Raw genomic sequence first — 21,788 nt, 5'->3', positions numbered from 1 at the left:
GAGGTGATCAGAGACTTCAAAATGGTGGCATTCCTGATGGGTCTCCAAGGAGGCTTTACCAAGTTTCTCTGTTATCTTTGTCTTTGGGACAACAGGGACACCGCAGCGCACTACAACAGGAAACACTGACCACAACGGACCGAGTTCTCTGTGGGGAGGCACAATGTCAAGTGTGAGCCAGTACTGGACCTCCAGAAGGTGTTCCCACCATTGCACATAAAATTGGGTCTTATGAAACAATTTGTCACAGTTCTTAATAAGTAGTGTGCAGCCTTCAAGTACCTTCGAAACTTCTTCCCTAAGCTGTCTGAGGCAAAAGTCAAAGCTGGTGTCTTCGTTGGACTACAAATGAAGAAGATCCTGGAGTGCGCAAAATTCCCCAAGAAGCTCAGTAGGAAGGAAAACAAACTTCGGGCAGCTTTGTCGCAGTGGTTCGGGGCTTTTGGAGCGATCACAAGGTCGAAAATTATATGAAACTGGTTGAGGCTCTGGTGAAGAAGTACAGCAAAATTGGCTGCAGGATGCCCCTAAAAGTTCATAACCTTGACGCTCATCTTGATAAATTCAAGGAGAACATAGTCAAAGGAGCAAGGTGAGCTCTTTCATCAAAATATACTGGACTTTGAACGCCGCTACCAAGAAGCGTATAATGAAAACATGATGGGAGACTATATTTGGGAGCTGAAAGTGATTTACATTACAGTCGCAAATCTCGAAATACTACTTACTTTTAAACATTTTTGTATAACTTTAGTATAAACACATGTAAATCTTGATTCATATGTTGATTTATTCAGACCTTATGTAAATGAAAATATACAAATTTGCCCATTTTTACATAGGAAATAGGTTAACTTCTAAATTTCATTATCCAGGTTACAAAAGCAAAGTCTGAAGTGAATAATGGTCATTTTCTGTACTTTTACAACACAAGTAATTAAGAAATAACACATACTATCCAGGAACAAAATTTTTGCTACACCAGGATAATGCACGGCCCCATACAGCAAGGATCACATCTACAAAGGTTCAAGAGCTAGACTGGGAAAAACTTCTATACCCTTCTTATTCTCCAGACCTTGCCCTATCTCGCTATCATCTGTTCCGAAGTTTGCAGAACTATGTTGATGTAAAAGAGCTTGGAACATATGAAGTCAAATCTACTCTCTCTACATTCTTTTCCTCCAAACCCCAAGAATTTTATAGAAGTGGCATTCAGAAGCTTGTGAATCATTGGCAGGAAATAATGAATAATAATAGAACATACATTATAGATTAAGTAACATTAGAGGCTGTTGAAATCCTTTCTATTTTTCTGAACCTAAAATCGGACATTACTTTAGGGATGACGTAATAATTCAAGCACCTTTGTTTTTTATCCCTGAAGAATGTCTCTAAGTTCTTCACTTTTCGACATTGAAGAAATCTGGTATTTTACTAATTTACATTAATTGAAAAATAATGTTTGCAAATTATGGCATATTAATTGGAAACTTACACGTTGCAGGTTCATTATTTCTCGAGTTTACTGTCGCACTTTCTCTCTACGTTGTTTTCTAACAGTTGACGATTGTCATAATAGATTTCCCTACTCTTGTGAGAGGTGATTTAGTCTACTGATTTTTGTATTTTTAGTATTTCATTATTCACATATTTGTTTCACTAGCCTGAAGCAAAAGTTTCTTCACTTTTTTATAGTTCTTAGGTGTAGGCTTGAAAATGTAATATTTGCAATATAATTCAATTCGTTTCTATACTTCTTTGACGATCCCTATTCCACTTTCTAAATTAGCAGTTTTTAATTATCGCGTTTAGAATACGTATCAAGTGTAAGGAACGTGTATGTATCTTCTAAAGACGCTTTCATTTTAGAAAACGGAAGTGTTTAACTTTTTAAACAACATATCCGGTTCTGATGTCGTTACAGTTACGTCATGCGAGAAATGACATAACGAAGATTGAACTTCTAACCCGTTATGTGGCATTATTCGCCTGAATGGAGATTGAAAGCGATAAGGAGTCAAGTGCTTAGACTGAACTACCTTTCAATCAGTTTATAAGTATGGCATCATAACTATAATCCTCAAAAAAGAGTACATGTAGAAAAAACATTTAACTTAAATTAATAGAGACGACTACGTTTGTTGGAAAGTTCTGTAAATTTACTTCTATATGGCATCGTCAACGTTAATAGAACAGAGTAATTAGCAAATCTAGAATAAGAATAGTTTATTCAGCTGTCAGGGCGTTACCGACGTGAGGCAGGTCCCCCCATCCCCCACGAAGTATCAGTTCAAACACTCACTGCGTGGTAACTGTTGACATGATAAATACGTGTGTAGAACAGTTTTATGTTAATTTCTCTTGTTAACAAAACCTCGAAATCGTACGTTTGATTAACGTTTGGTTATAACTACCGTGTTTCTCCGAAAATAAGACAGGGCTTATATTAATTTTCACTCCAAAATATGACACTAGGGCTTATTTTCGGGGGATGTCTTATTTTGATATATTAAAAAAATAAAGTTACAAAGTAAAACTATTAAACTAACCATTTAAAATAAACTATTATTAAACTATTAAACTAACTGATTAATACTTAAACAAACTAATTAACTAACTATTAAACTAATTAATAAATTAATTTTTTTTTTTATTTCTTTCCTCTTCCTGCCACTCTTAACTAGGGCTTATTTTAAGGGTAGGGCTTATATTAAAACTATCCCCAAAAATCACACTAGATCTTATTTTATGGGTAGGTCTTATTATCGGAGAAATACGGTAGTAGAATAATTATGACCAAAGTTACAGTAGATCTCTGGCTAGATTATCGCGAACATGTGTATTACTTTTGTAACAAACTAATCCTAAAATGTGGATGACGAAAAGTGTGTTGTATAACAAAGCCACATTGAGCTATCTGCTGTGTCCATTGCGGGATATCGAACTCCATATTTTAGTGTGATAAGTTCGTAAACTTACTATTATCCCACTACGGTAACGAGCCAAGAAGTAATCCAGTCGGATATTCCTAACCAAGATCTTAAAGCTGTTTGGTTAACTATAATTTAATTATTACTATTATTAGTAGTAATTATAATTATTAATGAAATAGTAATGTGTTGTATCTTCTTGTCGTTGTTGTTTTTTAAATAATATAACTAAAATACGATCAACTTGAATGTAACAGCTTTCAAATGATTTCATACATAGTTGGTGGACCCACAAGTAAAAAAAATCGAGTTTCGATACTCACGCCGTCGTAACGTGTTATAACTTGTATGCTTTACAACAAATCAACTTCTAGTGGCTGGTTTGCAAAAATTGAGACTTCATACAAGTAATTTGTTAACAGGAAATTTTAATTTGTTTTGTTTTGAATTTCACACAGAGTTACTACATGAGGGATATCTGCGATAGCTATCCTTAATTTAGCAGTGACATACTATAGGGAAGGCAGCTAGTCATCATCACCAACCGCCAACTCTTGGGCTACTCTTTTACCATCGAATAGTGGGATTGGCTGATATATTATAACGCTCCCACGGCTGACATGCCGAAAATACTTGGTGGGACCATCGACTGGGAATCTGAGGGTCGCAGGTTCGAGTCTCCATCCTACTAAACATGCTCACCCTTTCAGGCGTGGGAGTCTTAAGTGTATGATATTAAAAATTTAAAAATTATCGTGTGGTTATTTTCATTTATTGAAATAGTTCTACTCATTTCTCCATTCTGTAAAACAAGTTTCTTGTTTCGATTCTTCATCTTACAAGATATCGAAAACTTATTACTTTTAGCCCACACAGCCTTTGAGCCAATATTTTTCATGGAAGAATCAGTGTGTCTTGAAGGAATCGCCGTTCAAAATAGATAAAAACCGTTGTAACGAGAGTATAAAACTCTTACACTTTCACTTTTTGGTATCAAATATGGCAACTTTCAAGATATGTCTTTATTAATATTTATAACGTGTGTATTCTTTACAAACTTCTGTTTATGTGTAACCGATTTGCCAGACTGTCACGTACAAAACAATACAGCAAATATACTTTCTCAACTAGGACTGACGGTCTCTTTTTGTCTTGCAATATAGTTATCATACGTAATTGACGTTTATATGGCATTACTAAATATCTTCCAAAATGAAAGTAACAATGAAATAACTCGGTGCAGAATAACCATAACAACAGTAGCAAGTAGATATATTATTGGTCTTAAGTAAGTATAGATTACACCACTACTCTGCTTTGACGGTTTTTTAATATAGACTTGGACCCCTAATGATACAGTGGTATGTTTTTGGACTTACAGCCCTAGAAACCGAGTTTCGATACCTTGTGGTGGTCAGACCACAGCATATTGTATAGGTTTGTGCTTAATTACAAAGTGTAACCTTTAATAATAAATTAAATAATTATTTGAAGGACATGAATATTTTACATAGAGAACAAACAGGATCTCAGGAAATGTCATTCAACTGTCTGTTGCTCATAGTGGGTCAGTAGTAGACTCGTAAACTTACAGCACTAAAATCCGTGTTTGATTCTCGTGACAGACAGAGTGCAGTTAGCCCATTCTTTAGCTTTACACTAAGAAAATAACTGCGATTTTCAACCGTTAATCTTATATACGCATTAAAATACTTGTTTCACTGTATTTAGAATCGATAGGAGGAAAAACCTCTCGATTTTGTCGAGCATTTTAAATTATTTAGTTGAATTTTTGCAGAATAAATTTAACTATGTTCCCAGACTAGTGCATGACGAATTGAATGATTCAGATGACACAGAGACATACCACAAACCATTTTTTTTCTTTTTTTACTACAGGCAGGCGATAACGTTATTTGAGCAGAGGCTAAAGATAATCTTCAAAAGACACTTAATGTCACTTCCTGGACTGGTCAATAGAAATTAATTCTAGCAAGTTGATTATTTTGGTTATTTATAAGCAACCTAAATCTTTAATGGTTTATTTCCTATGTCCACGAGACATCCATTGGAGGAAAAGTAAGAAGTGAAAGCCATCTATAGATATTCATAAACTGGGTGTAAAATCAACGCCCAGTTTATGAAGAACTTGATGGACATGTGTAGTATATTTAGAGGACTCGTACGGTGGTTTATTAGATATTAAAGTACATTTTATTATGTTTAGGTTATTATTGGCTACAGACGAAATTCTTCGTTGCCTTGACGTATGAAAAGGTTTTTTAGTGACCCTGTGGTGACGTGTGTGGGATAGTCAGTATAGAATGGATAAAACCAACACTTCAAATACGACAAAACTGGAGAAATAGCATCTCTGATTCTGTTAGTTATTCTACTTCTATATATATATATATATATATTTGAAATCTGATTGAACCATACTTACTTCGATTACCAACTAGTCAAGTTAGGCTCATGGTTTCAAGTGTTCATCGCTACCTTCTTAAGCCACATATCTAGTCAGGCCCATGATCCCAAGTGTCAATCACTACCTTCTTTGACCACATATCTAGATATGCCTATGATCCCAAGTGTCCATCACTACCTTCTTTAACCACTGAGCTAGGCCCATGGTTCCAAGTGTCCATTGGTAACTTCAATTATCCCACCACATTTTGCAGACCTCATGTGAAGCCAGTGGTAAGTTTCCGGACTTACAACTTTAAAATCCATGGTTTTATTCCTGCGGTGAACAGAATACTTTTGTGCTAAAACCAATAAACTCACCATGTCTGTATTGTGGTTAAATCTTACAGTTCAGTGCTTATAAGTGTTAATACTCTTTGGAAGGAAATCGCGAGCTATTGGTTTCTGGCAGTTGATAAATAGTCTTAGACATTTCAGTGATAGTTATCAATGAATTTGTAGAGCATGCTTTGGACGTTAACACATTTTGATAATAATGTCAGAACAAAACAAACAACCTTTACAAAGGTCGTTTGTTTTGTTCTATTAAATTTATTATAACCTTCATGTCTTTTAATTTCGACTTTTCAGACATATTCTGGACTTTTCTGCGTTGTTGTCAACCCCTACAAGAAGCTGCCTATCTACACTGAAAAAGTAATTGAACTGTACAGGGTTAAAAAGCGCCACGAGGTGCCGCCACACATCTTCTCAGTCACAGACGCAGCTTACAGGAGTATGCTCCAAGGTGAGATTTGTACGCTCAGTTTCAAGTTCCCAAATATCAAAAAGGGGAGAGGGCAAAGAAGGCTGGCCTCTTCCTCCTCCAACTTTACCTGAGACCTTTCAGGTATGGTATAATTTGCCTATTTTGTATTAATCAAGGCAGAATAGAAATATTTCACAGAAACTGCCACTTGAGGGGGTGGTTGCCCTCTCCTCAAATGACGCCCCTACTAAATATATGTATGTTACAGTAATTATGGTGTGTGAGTAAAGTTTTCTGTTGAAATCATAGTTACGTTTGTTTTTTTTCTCTCTCTCCTCTTTGTACACGTTTTTTTTTTCGTATGCGTTAAACTTATTTTGACGTGTTAAGACTTCTGTATTTCCATATTAATCATTTTTAACAATTTGATACACTTCCATACCTAAAAATCAAGAGGGAGTTTCAACTTGTGAAGAAAACTACGTTTTCATAATAAAACGCCAAATTCAAACTGTAAATAAACCCAGCCAACGATATGCGCAATCTTAAAAACTCGTTAGCACCTAGACGAATTGCCTCGCAGTTATATTCAGAGATAAAGGTCATTCTCTTGCTGCAAGTTTCTTCTTTCAAAACACATTACTGATATCGATTATATACATTCCGTCCTTTGGAACAGGGCCCAGCATGGCCAGGTGATTAGGGTGCTTGTCTTGTAATTCGTGGGTCGCAGGTTCGAATCCCCATCACACCAAACATGCTCGCCCTTTCAGCCGTGGGGGCGTTGTAATGTGACGGTCAATCTTACTATTTGTTGGTAAGAGTAGCCCAAGAGTTCGCAGCAGGTGGTGATGACTAGCTACCTTCCCTCTAGTCTTTCACTGCTAAATTAGGGACAGCTAGTGCAAATAGCCCTTCGGAACAGTTCGGAGACTCGGTTGACGAGTTTTGACTTAGTTTTTTTTTTCTGTCACAAACTTCGTTTATATTGAAAACTATTCTTCAGTTGAAACTTTTATCTCCATTATGAAATGTAGTTGCCAAGAAACTTTCTTTTCAAACTTCAAAGAATTCGTGCAGTTTTCTGTCAAAACGAAATAAAGTTGTATCTATATACTGTCTGTATGTATATCTGTCTGTAACAGTGTAAATGTATGTATTTATCTATTTCGTGTGGCTACGAAGTTTTGCTAATATCGATTTTTTCAGTCAATGATGCTGTCATGACAGATCTTTGAAATAAAGAAAAAAGCAACTCAAATTCAAATAGTGTGTGTCAGTGCTTGGATTCGGTTGGTCCATTACTGATCATGTGATCGAAGAAAAACTAATCAATGTACAAGAGTGCCAGGGGAAGAGAAAAAGAAACGAATCAGAAAGGGGCTACAAAATTTCCCTTACGAAAATAGCCATAAAAGAACCACCTTATGACTGTCTTTCATTCTCTATCTTTCACAGTAAAGTTGCATTCAAATTTTACTTATAAGAATATCCCTAACAAGACCGTGTTATGACTGCTTATCATTTTTTACCTTTGATTAGACTTATTCAAGGGATCTGTTATGTAAGACACTATTATAAAAACTCGAGGAATAATAGAACATTTAAATGTTAAACTGACAAGTATATATAACGATTTGTAAGTTATTCTAACTATAATATTTGACGCTAATCCTTTTAAAATGTCTGATATAACATTCAGTAAAGTGTAGATATTGTGTTTGGAATTTAATGGTATAAATGTCAAAGGTGGATAAAGCGTATTGCATACAAAAATGTTATCTTAAACATTATACATACATACTAAAAAACTGGTGTCCTAGAATTTCACAAACTTATTATTAGAGACGAAGCATGGCCACGTTGTCGACTGGCAATTTACGGGTTACGAGTTTGAGTACCTTTCAGATTTGGAGACGTAATAAGTGACAGTCAAGCCCACTTTTTGTTGGTAAACAAAGTTGTAGCTTTCAGGGGGGAATAGATATGATTATAAATTGTATTCTACGCAACACATTTCCTAAAGCTTTTAAATAAACGTTATTTGTTCATAATACTACTATTGAAATAGTATGTTAACTAGGTAATCAAACAACTTGTTCATTGAATTTAAATGGAAATGAAAAAACAGTTTGGAAGTTGCGTGTAGTTGGTGTTTATTTCCTTAGTGTTATATTCCGTGTATCTTTCGTTAAAATAATATCAACTAGTTTATTAATTAAGAGCAAGTATATAGAAATCCTAAACTATTTTTTACACCCACAGCTTTTAGCGTTTAAATACCTCGGTTTGTTTAATTTTGTATAAGAAAAGTTCAAAAATAGAATGTGTGACCCTGGGATCCCGATTCATTTGAAGTTTACTTTTCGGGAAGCAGTAGTTCACGAAGTTTATTATGCATGTTTCTTTGTTTCTATTTTAATTTCGCACAAAGCTACATAAGGACTATCTGCGCTAGCCGTCTCTAATTTAGCAGTGTAACATTAGAGGGAAGGCAGCTAATCATTAATACCCACCACGAACTATTTGGCTACTCTTTTACCAACGAATAGTGGGATTGACCGTAACATTATAATACCCCAACTACTGAAAGGGCGAACATGTTTGGTGTGACGGAGATTCGAACCCGCGACCCTCAGATTACGCCCTAATCACCTGGCCATGCTGAGCCATTATTACACAGAAATGAAAACATATATTCTACAAAGTGTTTGGAAAGTCACTGTGCAGTTTTGTAATCATATTTTATTCAGTCTATTTTAAGCCAGCAACTGATAGCGGTGTTTAGAAACAAAAGAAGGATGTTCCAGGCCTGTACTGATATCAACGGGGGTCACTTTCAACGTTGTTTATAATTGTCATTCATATTTACCTCCTGTATTCTATACTGAAACATGTCTGTTAATAAATATATAAGTGCACGTTGACTTTCCGAACACCGTGTAGTATCTGGATCTCTTGTAGGAAAATAATTTGTTTCGTCCAGTCCTGCACATGAAACTTTTAAACTCGGCTCGCTGCTTATTGGTCTGAGTGCACGTGAAAGACATGGCTGTTAGTTAGGCTAACAGCCTATATAACAGCTATTATAAAATAGGCCTAAGGTCAACCCTCTATAGTATGGGAAACACACATACAGATTACAACTGGAGGTATCAAGTTAACTGAACTTAAAGAACAACAGGGAAGATAATAATAACTAAATATATTTATTTATTTGTATGCAGTTTGTTATAGTTTCAAAAATCAACAGAGAAATTTTCAAGTTCTCTATTTACTTTTTTATCATTATTTTCTAAAAATAGTCTTTCGAAGCCAGAGTTTAGATGCTGGAAAATTTAATACGTATTAACAGCGATCTTCAAATAAAACTGTTCTACGAATACGATCACAGTTTTGTTCTTTGTAGGTCATTATATTTTTTTCTTTCTCCCAACAAACACTTAAAGTATTATTTTGGTAAGGTAATCAAAGAAAGAAAAGCTTATTTTGGTTTCATTCCACATCCTTAAAACCCGCCTTTGATTTCTTTCCAGATCGAGAGGACCAGTCCATTCTTTGCACGTGAGTATCATAATACTCGATTCTTTGGTTACCAAGTCTTAAGTTACAGTGTTAACATGTTATCGTAATAAACAGTACATGAGATTATACTGTAAAACACTTTATCGTCAGTCTAGTTGGGTTAATGACAACTGACATAACTCAAAACTTGTGTGTGTGTGCCAGTTGTGCTTTTGTTTCATGCTACAATGTACTGTACTTAGGACCTTTGTAATTTTTTATCTTACAGTATAATTTACTGTAACATACAGTTTTTTCTATAGATTTATATTATTCAACTCCGTAATTTCATGAAGAAAAAGTAGACTTTTTTTTTCAAAAATTAAAATTTTAGTATTTTGGTAACCTCATGTTTCTACATTATCATTATAACCCCTTTCCTTAAATATTTATAAATAATTGAATCTCAAAATTGTTTTAGGTACGGTATGGAGAGAACTCTGGTGGTCATCCATACTAATAGTTTAGAATTTCCTAGGAAAACATTACGTGGAAATACAGTAGATTAACGTGAGTTTCTGCCAAGTAGTATTAATTTTTCTTTCAAAAGTTTGAGTTTAAGCGTGAGTTAATTGTTCAGTTAGTTCAGATATTTGACTAGTGGACAACCAAGGTTTTATTGGATTGTCACTTTGTACTGGCTTTAGCAACATGCTGATTTGAAGTTTAGTTTTTTTAATAAAGAGAAGTCAAATATATTATGATAAGACGATTTTGGAGCCTTGCCACGTAATTACAGCCCATTTCGCCACGTCCGTTCATGCTCTAATTTACGACTGTGCTTCCTGACAATAGTCCTGCAGCACAAGTCTCTTTAATAAATTGTCATGTTCAAAGCACAAACCTCTACTCCTTCATTCTATCCATTATCTGTCTAGTGCAAGAGTATCACGGTTTCCAAAACTCGTTTCAACATTCCAGTCGCCGAAATTCATAGGCAATGCGTACGATGATTTTAACGATATATTTACATGTGGAATTGTATAAGTACCCATTTCGATTTCTATCTTTATGGCAGTTGAAGAGAGATGTAATGAAATCCTTTTTTTGCTGAACCTATAACCTGTTCATGTAATTTCTAGATGGAGATCCTTCTTGATTATGTTACATTCTGCTACTTAGGACACACGAGTAACTTTTATCATTGAACTTTTTTGTGTTCGTGTATTTTTACCTGTTATAAGTCATTGCTCTTTGCTTACCATGGTTGTGGTAAGACTTGTTGCAGGTGTATTTTTGGGTAGTCTTTGTTCCAAAATTGATCCAAGTTCCTCTGGTTTACAATATCATGCAAGTAAAAGAGATATCCCAGTTTTATGAATCCTGATCTTCATATATCTTTATGATCTGAGTGTATGAATAGTTTTTTTTGAAATAACTATTATACATCTTCTCCAAACTAATATATTTTTTGGTGGCATCACACCACCTACAATATGCCAATGCTAAAATGTACTTCTGGTATATTCCATCCCACTACAACTTTATGTTAGCTGTGGTTGTTACAGAACTTATTTGTATATTCAAAACCATACTAACATAATGTACTCAGAGGCCTCTGTAGTAACTGTAATTTCCAAGTCACAAGTAGTTGGATCTCCGTTTAGGACATTTGTTATTCTGTTTACTTGTAAATATCTGCAATACAGTAGGTTCAGTAAGTGTTAAGCAGTGAATGAAATGAATGAACAACAAAGGAAAAACTAACAAACACGACTAAAACAAAAATATGTATTAATACAATTGATAATGCTGGAGTCTTTGCCAGTACTTGCTGGTTTTTCTTTTCTGTATTGACTGCAGATAGCTTTTAAAACGGGTAAGAAATTCACCTGTACAAGATGAAAGCAGGAGCAAAGGAATCACAATGACACCAAACAGAAGTCAGACCGAAGTTCTAGTATTGCATCTCGCAATGATTTGCTTGCTGCATGCATCAATGATCGTTTCCTTTATACATGCTCACGAGAGATAAGCCTACAACTCATACTAATTTGTACAAGTCTCTGTACCACCCTTTGAAATATATATATGCTTTCTCTCCAGGGGGTTATAACTAAGAGATAGGGTCAAGAAAGTGTAAGCCTTCTTGAATGGACATTGTAGTAAGCTAAAGGATTAGCACAACTTCATGTCCTTACAACATCTAGTTAATAAGGATTTCACCAACTGTATTCAAAGCATGTGCATAAAAAATTCCTAGAAATTTACCAGGATGTACCTAAATAAGGTAAAGTTAGCATTTCTAAAGCCCCAATGACATGATCAGAAATTATTCTAAAATTAAGACACAGTAATAATTAATTTTATGAACCATGGTAGTCCATAATTTAGACGAGTTTGTCAGGAGCTGCTGTACTAATAAGCGTAAATTAAATTAGAATCCAGCAAGAGATTTTTCAAAAATAAAAAATGAGGGGAATAGTCATTAAGGGGACATTTTTCAAGTGACAAAATAATATGCTAAAGTTTGCTCGTAATGTAAAACTATGCCGTCTTGAGATTGCTCAAACATTAATAAAACTATATTGGTGGAAAACGTACTATAATTAATTTATTAATGGATCTACCTAAGGAAAAAAGTTGGTGTTTTATCATATTGGATTTCAGAGGAAAACTGAAAATATTTTTGAGTGATAAGATTTATATATTGCTTATTATTACTAGTTTCAATGAAACTTCTTAAGCTAACCAAGAAAGTAAAATTGAAATCATATTTGTCATTTTAGGAAATCCGTTAGAAACGTTTGGCACATTATTGGTAGAAAAAATCACGTGGTTGGCTGAAACTAATTTATACTAATGAATAACGTTTTCTCTACAGCACCAGCCAATCAAAGTACAAGTTAGAATAAATGAAAATCAGTCCAACAACCATCATAAAATGTATTATTGGGTACTTTAGAAGACTAAGGTTTTTATTAACCCACAAAACCTCCTACAACCAGTAAAATCTTGATTCTTCACGTACTGTACCGTAAGCTCCTAGATTATTACTATCTCTAATTATTTCCTGTTTTTAAAGTGGCGAATCTGGAGCGGGGAAGACAGAAAACACTAAGAAAGTAATCCAGTATTTAGCGTGTGTTGCATCTGCTAAAACTAAATCTAGCACGGTCCCTGGACATTCGGTAAGGGACTGTTACATATCAACAGCTATTTGTTATTAACTTAGGATTTATTGTGATAATTATTTAGTTTATTTATCTTGATCAAGTGTGTATGTTGTATAATTTATTATTATTGTATATTAAAGATTTAATCAGGTTCTGTATTTTATTTAATACATATAACTGTTTGCCATTGATGTTTTATTCTTAATTATTAAACAAAATGTGTTTTTATGTGTGAGATGGATCATCCTTAAGTACGGCAGTGATTAATAAGGAGGATCGTCGTGTATTATTATTATATTTCATTTAGTTTGTTCTTTCTCTAATTGTTTGTTTTTAAGATTGAAGTACACTGCTGGCCAAAGTCTTAAGGTCAATGAGCATAAAGACAAAATATGCATTTTGCGTTGTTAGACTCAACCACTTATTTGAGTGAAGCTTTGAAAGATGAAAATAAGAACAGGGAAAATAAAAATTAAAAAAAAACTTTTTTAGCATTTAATAGGGAAAATGTGAACACCATGAAATTAACCTAAATACTAGCTGGTCAAAAGTTTAAGACCATACCAAAAAGAAGTCCCAAACAAGGTAGAAAATTCCCAACAAGAGGTCTCAGTAGTGAGTTGCACGGCCGTCATTGTGAATAACTGCAAACATTAGCTTTGGCATGGTCGATATAAGCGTTTGCAGAAGGCTGGCTGGAATGTTATTCACGAAGATCATGCACTGTTTGGAATTGACGTCTATTTCTATAGACTTCCCTTGCCATCCACCCCCAAATATTTCGATGGGGTTTAGTTCAGGCGAACACGCTGAATGGTCCAAATGAATCACGCTATTCGCCATGAAAAAATCCTTTGTCTTGCGGGCATTGTCCTGCTACAAGATCCAGCGAGGCCCTTCAGTCAATAAGAATGCTCTCTATAACATTCCAATGTAGCCAGCCGCTGTTTGACGCCCTAGTATAACCTGAAGCTCCATTGTTCCATGGAAGAAGAAAGCACCCCAGATGATGATGGAACCTCCTTCACTGTGTCCGGTGGGATATCCTTATCGTCCCAGTAACGTTGGAAGCCATCTGGACCTTCCAGGTTAAATTGTTTCTCATCAGAGAACAAAACCTTCTTCCACTTTTCTACGTCTCATGTTTGGTGCTTCTCAGCAAAGTTTAACCGAGCTGTTTCGTGGGTGGAAGGAGGCGTGGCCTTTAAAGACATTTACGGTTTTTAAAGCCTTTCTCTCGTAGATGCCGTCTTATTGTTCTTGAGCTGCATTCTGTGTCCGTAAGGGCCTTAATCTGGTTCGACGATCTTGGCGGACAACTCGTCGAATCCTCCTGCTCAACGCCGGCGAAATTTTCTTGTGTCGACCACTTGAAATTCTCGTTTCATATCCCTCAGCGTCTTTTAAGAAATTTGCAACAGCAGTTTTACTTCGTCCAATCTCACCAGTAATGGCACGTTGAGAGAGACCTTGATTTTGCAGCTGATCAATTCTGCCACGTTCAACTCTGTCAACTTTTTAGTCTTTGCCATGTTTTTACCCATTGTAACACAGGAGATGTCAGTGGGAGATGCTGACATCGCTAGTGTTTGAACACAAATGACTAAATTTCGTTACGTGTTTTCCGATTAACGTTTCGTTTCAGTATGGTCTTTTGACCATACTTTTGACCAGCTAGTATTTAGGCTAATTTCATAGTGTTCACATTTTCCCTATTAAATGCTAAAAAAAGTTGTTTTTTTCCATTTTGTTATTTTCATCTTTCGAAGCTCTACTCAAATAAGTAGTTGAGTCTAACAACGCAAAATCCATATTTTTTCTTTATGTTCATTGGCCTTAAAATTTTGGCCAGCAGTGTATGTGTTTGTAGGAGCACAGATACAAAATATGTTGATAGTATTTCTCTGTTAGATGTTTATTGGTGATGGATTAGTTTCGTTATTGAAAATCATTTGCTATTACTGTATTTTCTAAACTAATAGTACAAAAGTTATTCTTTAACAATTTTTCAATTGTATACTCACCCCCGCTAGTACAGCAGTAAGTCTACGGATTTACAACACTAAAATCAGAGGTTCGTTTCCCCTCGGTGGACTCAACAAATAGCCCGATGTGGCTTTGCTATAGAGAAAACGCACACAGTTGTATACCAATACATTGGCTTCTTTATTTGTTTTACCATCTATTGGGACCTTTCGGAACTGTTAATGTAAGAATAAGGAACTCAGTCCATTGTATTGCAGATCATAGCTTTGAATTAAAAGATATTACAGTGAAAGCCACGAGTCTATTCATTTTATGTGTATTGCTTGTAACGACTGTTGTTTTGTATATTATATTTGTAGGTGATATTCCATTTTTCAAGTTTATTTTAGTGTTGTTATAAAAATTCCATTAATAATGTTAAGGGTTAAAACATAAAGTGTTTTAACAACAGGTAACTAAATTTCTAAATCTTTTTATTAAACTTTGGGATTGTCAAACGTTTCAGACATGTTAACAGACTCATTTGGCCTGTGGGATACATAATTGAGATTTATTAACCATCTCATCTTGAAATGCCAAAGTTTTACAACCTCTTCGTTAAATTCTGTCACGTTAACAGACTACTAGTCCTTGATATGGGTATTTACTGAGTGTGTCCTTTACTTTTCTTAACCTTAATTAATTAATTTTATCATTTTTACTGGCGCAACTCTCTGTTTCTGAGAAATTTTATTAAAAATGTTTGTGTCAGATAAACTTTAAGTGAAGTGTTTATAATTTGGAGGCATGGAGATCCTGTGTAAACTATCATTGTACATACAAATTGACTGTTAGGATCTTGGATAAACTCTTACATCTAGGGTGAACTGGAGCAGCAACTCCTGCAAGCTAACCCTATTTTGGAAGCATTTGGAAACGCCAAAACTGTGAAAAATGACAACTCCTCAAGATTTGTAAGTGATGATACCATTGGTTATTTTGAAAGAAAAAAAAACATTTGTAAGAAGTGTTTTAACTAGTATATAATTAGGTGGATTTTTCGTTACTGTAGCTGAAAGCCAATAACAACCAGAGAACAATGAAAATAATTTCGTTAAGAATGTGTATTATTACCCTTTGTTGTCAAAATATCAAACTGTAATATGTATTATCAACCATAATACATATTTTGGAAGTCATTTAATTTCAACTGATTGGTTCAGGAGCATAACCTCAAACACAGATTTTTTTGTTTGTTTTAGTTTTGAAGTATTTCTGAAAAAAGCTCCATTATTGCTACTTTGATAAATACTGTGCTCACCTTGTGTGTAATGTTGGATATTTCTGACAACAGTTTTGAATCCAAGCTGTGATATATCGGTCTGTTTCCAGAGTATATAACAGATGGAAAATTTTAAGTTAATAGTATAATATGTAGTATCAATGGTAAAGGTAAGCTGGTCTGGTAAAGTTTAGTGCAGCTACATTATACCAGCAAGTTATTTTCTCTAAGTCATTTTATGTTTCGACTTATCGTAACGATTTTTACTTTCGTTACATTATAAAAAATAAACCAAAAAAACAGCTGTGTTGTTTAGGGTGTATTTCTTATCAGATGAGGTACATTCACGTGATGTACTTACTATTTCTGAGTCCATTTCAAATTTGAACAGATCTTTATTTCTTTCTGTTAAGTGTAATAGCTGTTAGTGGTAATGTGTACTAGAGATGTTGATTTGTTTAAAACTTAGAAAGAGCGTGTGTGAGAACACTGTTACCGTACATTGGTAAGGAATTAAAAATTCCTTTTACCACTTGGTATATTCTACAAACATGAACCACGTTCTTGTAATTACTTGAATAAAGATTTGTCAATAACTTTTTAGCCACTTTTCAAACTGAAAGAGTTTTCGAAATATAAAAGTTTCTTTTAAACTTTAATGTCAGTTTTTTCCCCCCAGTTTGTTTAATCATAAAGTGTTTCAACGGTAACGGAGTTATTTTATAATTTCAGGGAAAGTTTATCCGTATAAATTTTGACGCCTCAGGATACATCGCCGGAGCCAATACTGAAACCTGTATCCTTCAGATAAAGCTGTTTATCAATTATAATTTATCTAAATTATCCTGTTCTTACTTTATTATATGTAGTAGATTCTGTATATATATATATAAATTATAAAGATAGATTATCTATGTTTTCATAATAAAAACATATTACTTCTCAAAGTCAGGTGAAATACTGTAAGTGGTTTATTCTAAACTAGTGTAACAGATTTACTAGAAAAGTCACGTGCTGTCCGTCAAGCAAAGAATGAGCGTTCCTTCCATATTTTTTACCAGTTTCTTACTGGAGCCTCATTAGAACAAAAAAGTAATTTCACTTCAGTCGTTTCATTATAAATAGCACTATGAAAGATATTTCATTTCGTAATGTTTTAGACAAATATTGAAATAATATTTTTGTATTTTTATTTTTAAAAAATTTTACATTAATTACTGAAATATTTCTATTTCTATAGAAGAATACCTACTTGAAGATCTTAAAAGCTACACATTTCTTACATATGGGAATGTCCCAGTTTCTGGGATTGATGATTTGACAGAGTACAAGAACACCGTTAAAGCAATGGATATAATGGGGTTTAATCCTGATGACATCAACGGTGAGTTTAGTGTGATGACATGGGGGTTTAACCCTAATGACATCAGCGGTGAGTTTAGTGTGACGACATGGGGTTTAACCCTAATGACATCAACGGTGAGTTTAGTGTGACGACATGGGGTTTAACCCTAATGACATCAACGGTGAGTTTAGTGTGACGACATGGGGTTTAACCCTAATGACATCAACGGTGAGTTTAGTGTGATGACTTGGGGTTTAACCCTAATGACATCAACGGTGAGTTTAGTGTAATGACTTGGGGTTTAACCGTAATGACATCAATTGTGAGTTTAGTGTGATGACTTGGGGTTTAACCCTAATGACATCAACGGTGAGTTTAGTGTAATGACTTGGGGTTTAACCGTAATGACATCAATTGTGAGTTTAGTGTGATGACTTGGGGTTTAACCGTAATGACATCAATTGTGAGTTTAGTGTGATGACTTGGGGTTTAACCCTAATGACGAGTCTTTTTTTTTTCTTTGTAGTTAGATAGAAAATTTTGAATCATATTTCAATTTTTTTTTCTTATTTTCTTTGGTATTTATTTTATATAGGAAGTCATTTAATTTCAACTGATTGGTTCAGGAGCATAACCTCAAACACAGATTTTTTTGTTTGTTTTAGTTTTGAAGTATTTCTGAAAAAAGCTCCATTACATCGGATCAAAGTAGGGCTGTATAAATCTTGCAAACAGTGGTGTATGCAAGCAAGTTATATGAAAGAAAGAAACAAAGAACCATGTATATGTTATTGTAGGGGAGACAGAACCTAAACTGAACAGACAAGTATTCTACCTCTAATCATGATCTATGTTAAAAGTGAATTAGATTAATAGCACTTACAGTTATTGAAATTGGAATACAAGTTTTGTTAGTTAAATATACATATGCACAATGAAAAAAATTACTTGTAACCATAATTTTCTATTAAATATCGCCTTAATCTTCGGTAGAGAAATTAAATGGACTTAGTAGAAATCATAATTTCTGCTAAAAGTCACATGCTATTATGATTCTCAGTAAATGTAACCACCATTCACATGGACTCTCTTGTAATAAAAAACACATGAAGTTAGAGTTTTGATAAAAGTTCAGTACATCATATCAAGTTATGAACTTTGGAAAAAACACATGAATAGGTGCTCCATCTCCCCTTTTTTTTTTTTCAAAGGAACACGAAAATCGTATGTTAAGTTTTTATTATATCACCGTGTTTTTCTACGTTCGACATTTGTGTTTTAAATCCATACAGCAGCGTTCAATAATTAAGAGAACACATACATGAAATGATCGATTCATCACTTATGTAGGTGTATTTCGACTGGTGTCTGCTGTTATTTTGTTTGGCAACATGAAGTTTAAACAAGAAAGAAACTCTGATCAAGCTGCTCTTCCTGACAACACTGTAGCTCAGAAGATAAGTCATCTGCTCGGCCTCAGTGTCACTGAGATGACAAAGGCTTTCCTCAGACCACGTCTCAAAGTCGGAAGAGATTACGTCAACAAGGCTCAGACAAAGGAACAGGTAAGTACTATAATTGTAGCTTAATATAAATAACAAAATGGCTACACCCACGCATCAAATAATTACTAAGCCTTGTTTGTTTTAAAAATCATATTTAAAAAAATAATATTTTCTTCTTTTTTCTTTTTAATTTCAATGTCACGTTTTAGCTGTTTTTTATCAACCAGTGTAAGACACAGATACGAGTAAACTAATCCACAATTCAGTTCACACTCGTAAATTTCATGCTGAGACTTTATTTAATCAGATATTGTATATTTTTCTAATTAATTTGTTTATTATAATATACATTATCTTCCATAGATGAGTTACCGCTTGAAAGTAAATGCACACACACACACACACACACCTTTGTGTAAGCTTTGTCCTGTTGTCATGAATTTATATCAGTGATTCCCATTTTCTGGTGAGTCAGTTGGTCTGTTCAAACACTTATTAAGACTAAGGAGAAATGTGTAATAATGAGTTAAAAATACGTACATTATTTTTTGAAATAAATATTCGTATCAATTTCTAAGTAATCTAAAACGCATATTTAGAAACACGAGTCTCTGTGGTGTACTGTAGTATCGGTCTATAGGCCTATACACTCTCAGTGGTCCATTGGCATTCTAGAAAGGTTTTACTTGTCGTACTATGTTTTAGTGACAAGGTTTAAATAGGATAGAAAGCGTACTCTCGGTACTTGAGGTCGGTTGTATACTGACACTAGGATGTCTTGTTTTCATTTCTTCAGGTAGAGTTTGCCGTAGAAGCTATTGCTAAAGCTTGTTACGAAAGAATGTTTCGTTGGTTGGTTCAGCGTGTCAATCGTTCTTTGGATCGAACCAAACGCCAGGGTGCTTTTTTCCTTGGGATTCTAGATATAGCTGGGTTTGAAATTTTTCAGGTGAGAATTGTTTATTTTTCCAGTTTATTGACAGGTGACTTATGTATTTATTCAGATAAAAAATCTTTATCAAACCGGAAGTTAACCATGTTTCAAGTCTCTTGCTTTTATCATCTGAATGTCTTATGTTTGAGGTATTACAACAAAATATTTTTGATGTTTGTTTTGTTTTTTGAATTTCGCGCAAAGCTACTCGAGGGCTAGCCGTCCATAATTTAGCAGTGTAAGACTAGATGGAAGGCATCCCAGCTCTTGGGCTACTCTTTTACCAACGAATAGTGGAATTGACTGTAACATTATGACGCCCCCACGGCTGAAAAGGCGAGCATGTTTGGTGCGACATGGATGCGAACCCGCGACCCTCAGATTACGAGTCGCACGCCTGTCACATATTTTTGATATATAGTTGTACTAAGACTTAAATTTTACTTTACGTGTAATCACAAGAATGACAGCCACTCTGGTAACAACAACAAAGTTACTATGCTCTTAGCAGATATAGCTAGATAGCTGACACGAATTTCCAGGAAACATCAAATAATTTACTTTATAAGTTTTAATATAATATCAAATTTTATACTCTGGTTCATAATACTAATAAAAATAATTGTATCTTCTAATGTGAAATAGCTTTCGTCCTCATGGATAACTCGTAATGATGCTTTGAACTAAAACAGTCCATGAAAACTAACTTCAGTAGCTACTTCTACAAATTTAGACATTAAATACGAGTGAAATGTTTAATTCTAGAGTTAGTTACCATGCTATTAATTTGAGATCATTAATTACAAATTAGTTATCATAGGAAGGGTGAGAACTTGTGTATAAAACTGATGACCATGGTCCACGTTTTCATTACAAATACTTTATTTGAAGTTGAATTCCTTCGAGCAGTTGTGCATCAACTACACCAATGAAAAGCTTCAACAGTTATTTAACCACACCATGTTCGTCTTGGAACAAGAAGAGTATAAACGAGAAGGAATAGAGTGGAAGTTCATTGACTTCGGTCTGGATCTACAACCCACGATTGATCTCATAGAAAAGGTGTGTTCATGTCGTCACCCTGTCCTTGTAAACTCTTCTTCTTTCGAGTACATTTCACTGAAATAAAACCTAAAGTTACTGTTAGTCACTTAGATTTGTGTCGATTGTTTAGTATGTACATAATCTCACTTTGTGTCTGTTGACAGCCAATGGGAATCTTAGCTCTGTTGGATGAACAATGTCTTTTTCCTAAAGCAACGGATAAAACACTCGTGGAGAAACTGATCATTACCCACATTGACCATCCTAAGTTCGTCAAGTCAGACTTCAGAGAATCAGCTGATTTCAGTATTATTCATTATGCAGGAAAGGTAAAATATGATTTAATACTATAATATCAGTGGTGTATAACTTTTCCATGGGCATCAAGTCATATTTAGGTTATGTTTGATAATCTACTGTGTTTCAACATGACAAAGATTATTTGTAATCAGTGATTAGAGGTACTGCTTCATTAGCGAACTTAATTCTTATTAGTAAATTACTTATGATCCTCAGCACAGTTACTTTAGCCATTTAATGTGTTTTTATCCCGCTAGGTGGACTACCTTGCTAATCAATGGCTCATGAAGAATATGGATCCAGTAAATGAGAATATTGTGTCTCTACTCCAGAGTTCACAAGACCATTTTACCATGCAAATTTGGAAAGATGGTAGGCATGACTTAAATAGATTATAGGTATGACCAGAACAAAAAAACTTTGGATAGGGTTGAAGTTAGGGTGTTGGAATTGCAATTTGTAGGTTGAGAGTTTTAATCCTCCCACTGAGCGCACTCTCTCCTATCAGCTGTGGAGGTATTATAATGTTACACTTTTTATTGGCAAAAGAGTGACCAAAGTGGGTGGTGTTAACTAGTTGCCTTCCCTCTAGTCTATCACTTCAAAATTCTGGACATCTAGCACA

The 21,788-nt window shown here is 34.5% G+C and overlaps 1 protein-coding gene across 2 annotated transcripts in view; it reads left to right on the top strand.

The window, feature by feature from the left end:
* Positions 1–21,788, top strand: part of LOC143244459 (uncharacterized) — a 66,388-nt gene that overhangs the window by 16,862 nt on the left and 27,738 nt on the right. The window contains exons 2-13 of one of the 2 annotated variants that reach the window (XM_076489149.1): positions 5,991–6,147; positions 9,645–9,672; positions 12,698–12,803; positions 15,635–15,727; positions 16,768–16,831; positions 17,029–17,127; positions 17,276–17,419; positions 18,731–18,945; positions 19,682–19,834; positions 20,711–20,881; positions 21,028–21,192; positions 21,421–21,535. In XM_076489149.1, the coding sequence (XP_076345264.1) occupies positions 5,991–6,147; positions 9,645–9,672; positions 12,698–12,803; positions 15,635–15,727; positions 16,768–16,831; positions 17,029–17,127; positions 17,276–17,419; positions 18,731–18,945; positions 19,682–19,834; positions 20,711–20,881; positions 21,028–21,192; positions 21,421–21,535 (1,510 nt within the window). Of the gene's footprint in view, positions 1–5,990; positions 6,148–9,644; positions 9,673–12,697; positions 12,804–15,634; positions 15,728–16,767; positions 16,832–17,028; positions 17,128–17,275; positions 17,420–18,730; positions 18,946–19,681; positions 19,835–20,710; positions 20,882–21,027; positions 21,193–21,420; positions 21,536–21,788 lie in introns of those variants that run through there. The other variant, XM_076489150.1, reaches the window with a different exon arrangement.

Source organism: Tachypleus tridentatus, chromosome 2 (genome assembly GCF_004210375.1).
Source record: "Tachypleus tridentatus isolate NWPU-2018 chromosome 2, ASM421037v1, whole genome shotgun sequence".
NCBI lineage: Eukaryota > Metazoa > Arthropoda > Merostomata > Xiphosura > Limulidae > Tachypleus > Tachypleus tridentatus.
Note: the sequence above shows the minus strand (reverse complement) of the source record. Positions and strands in the feature narration are given on the sequence as shown.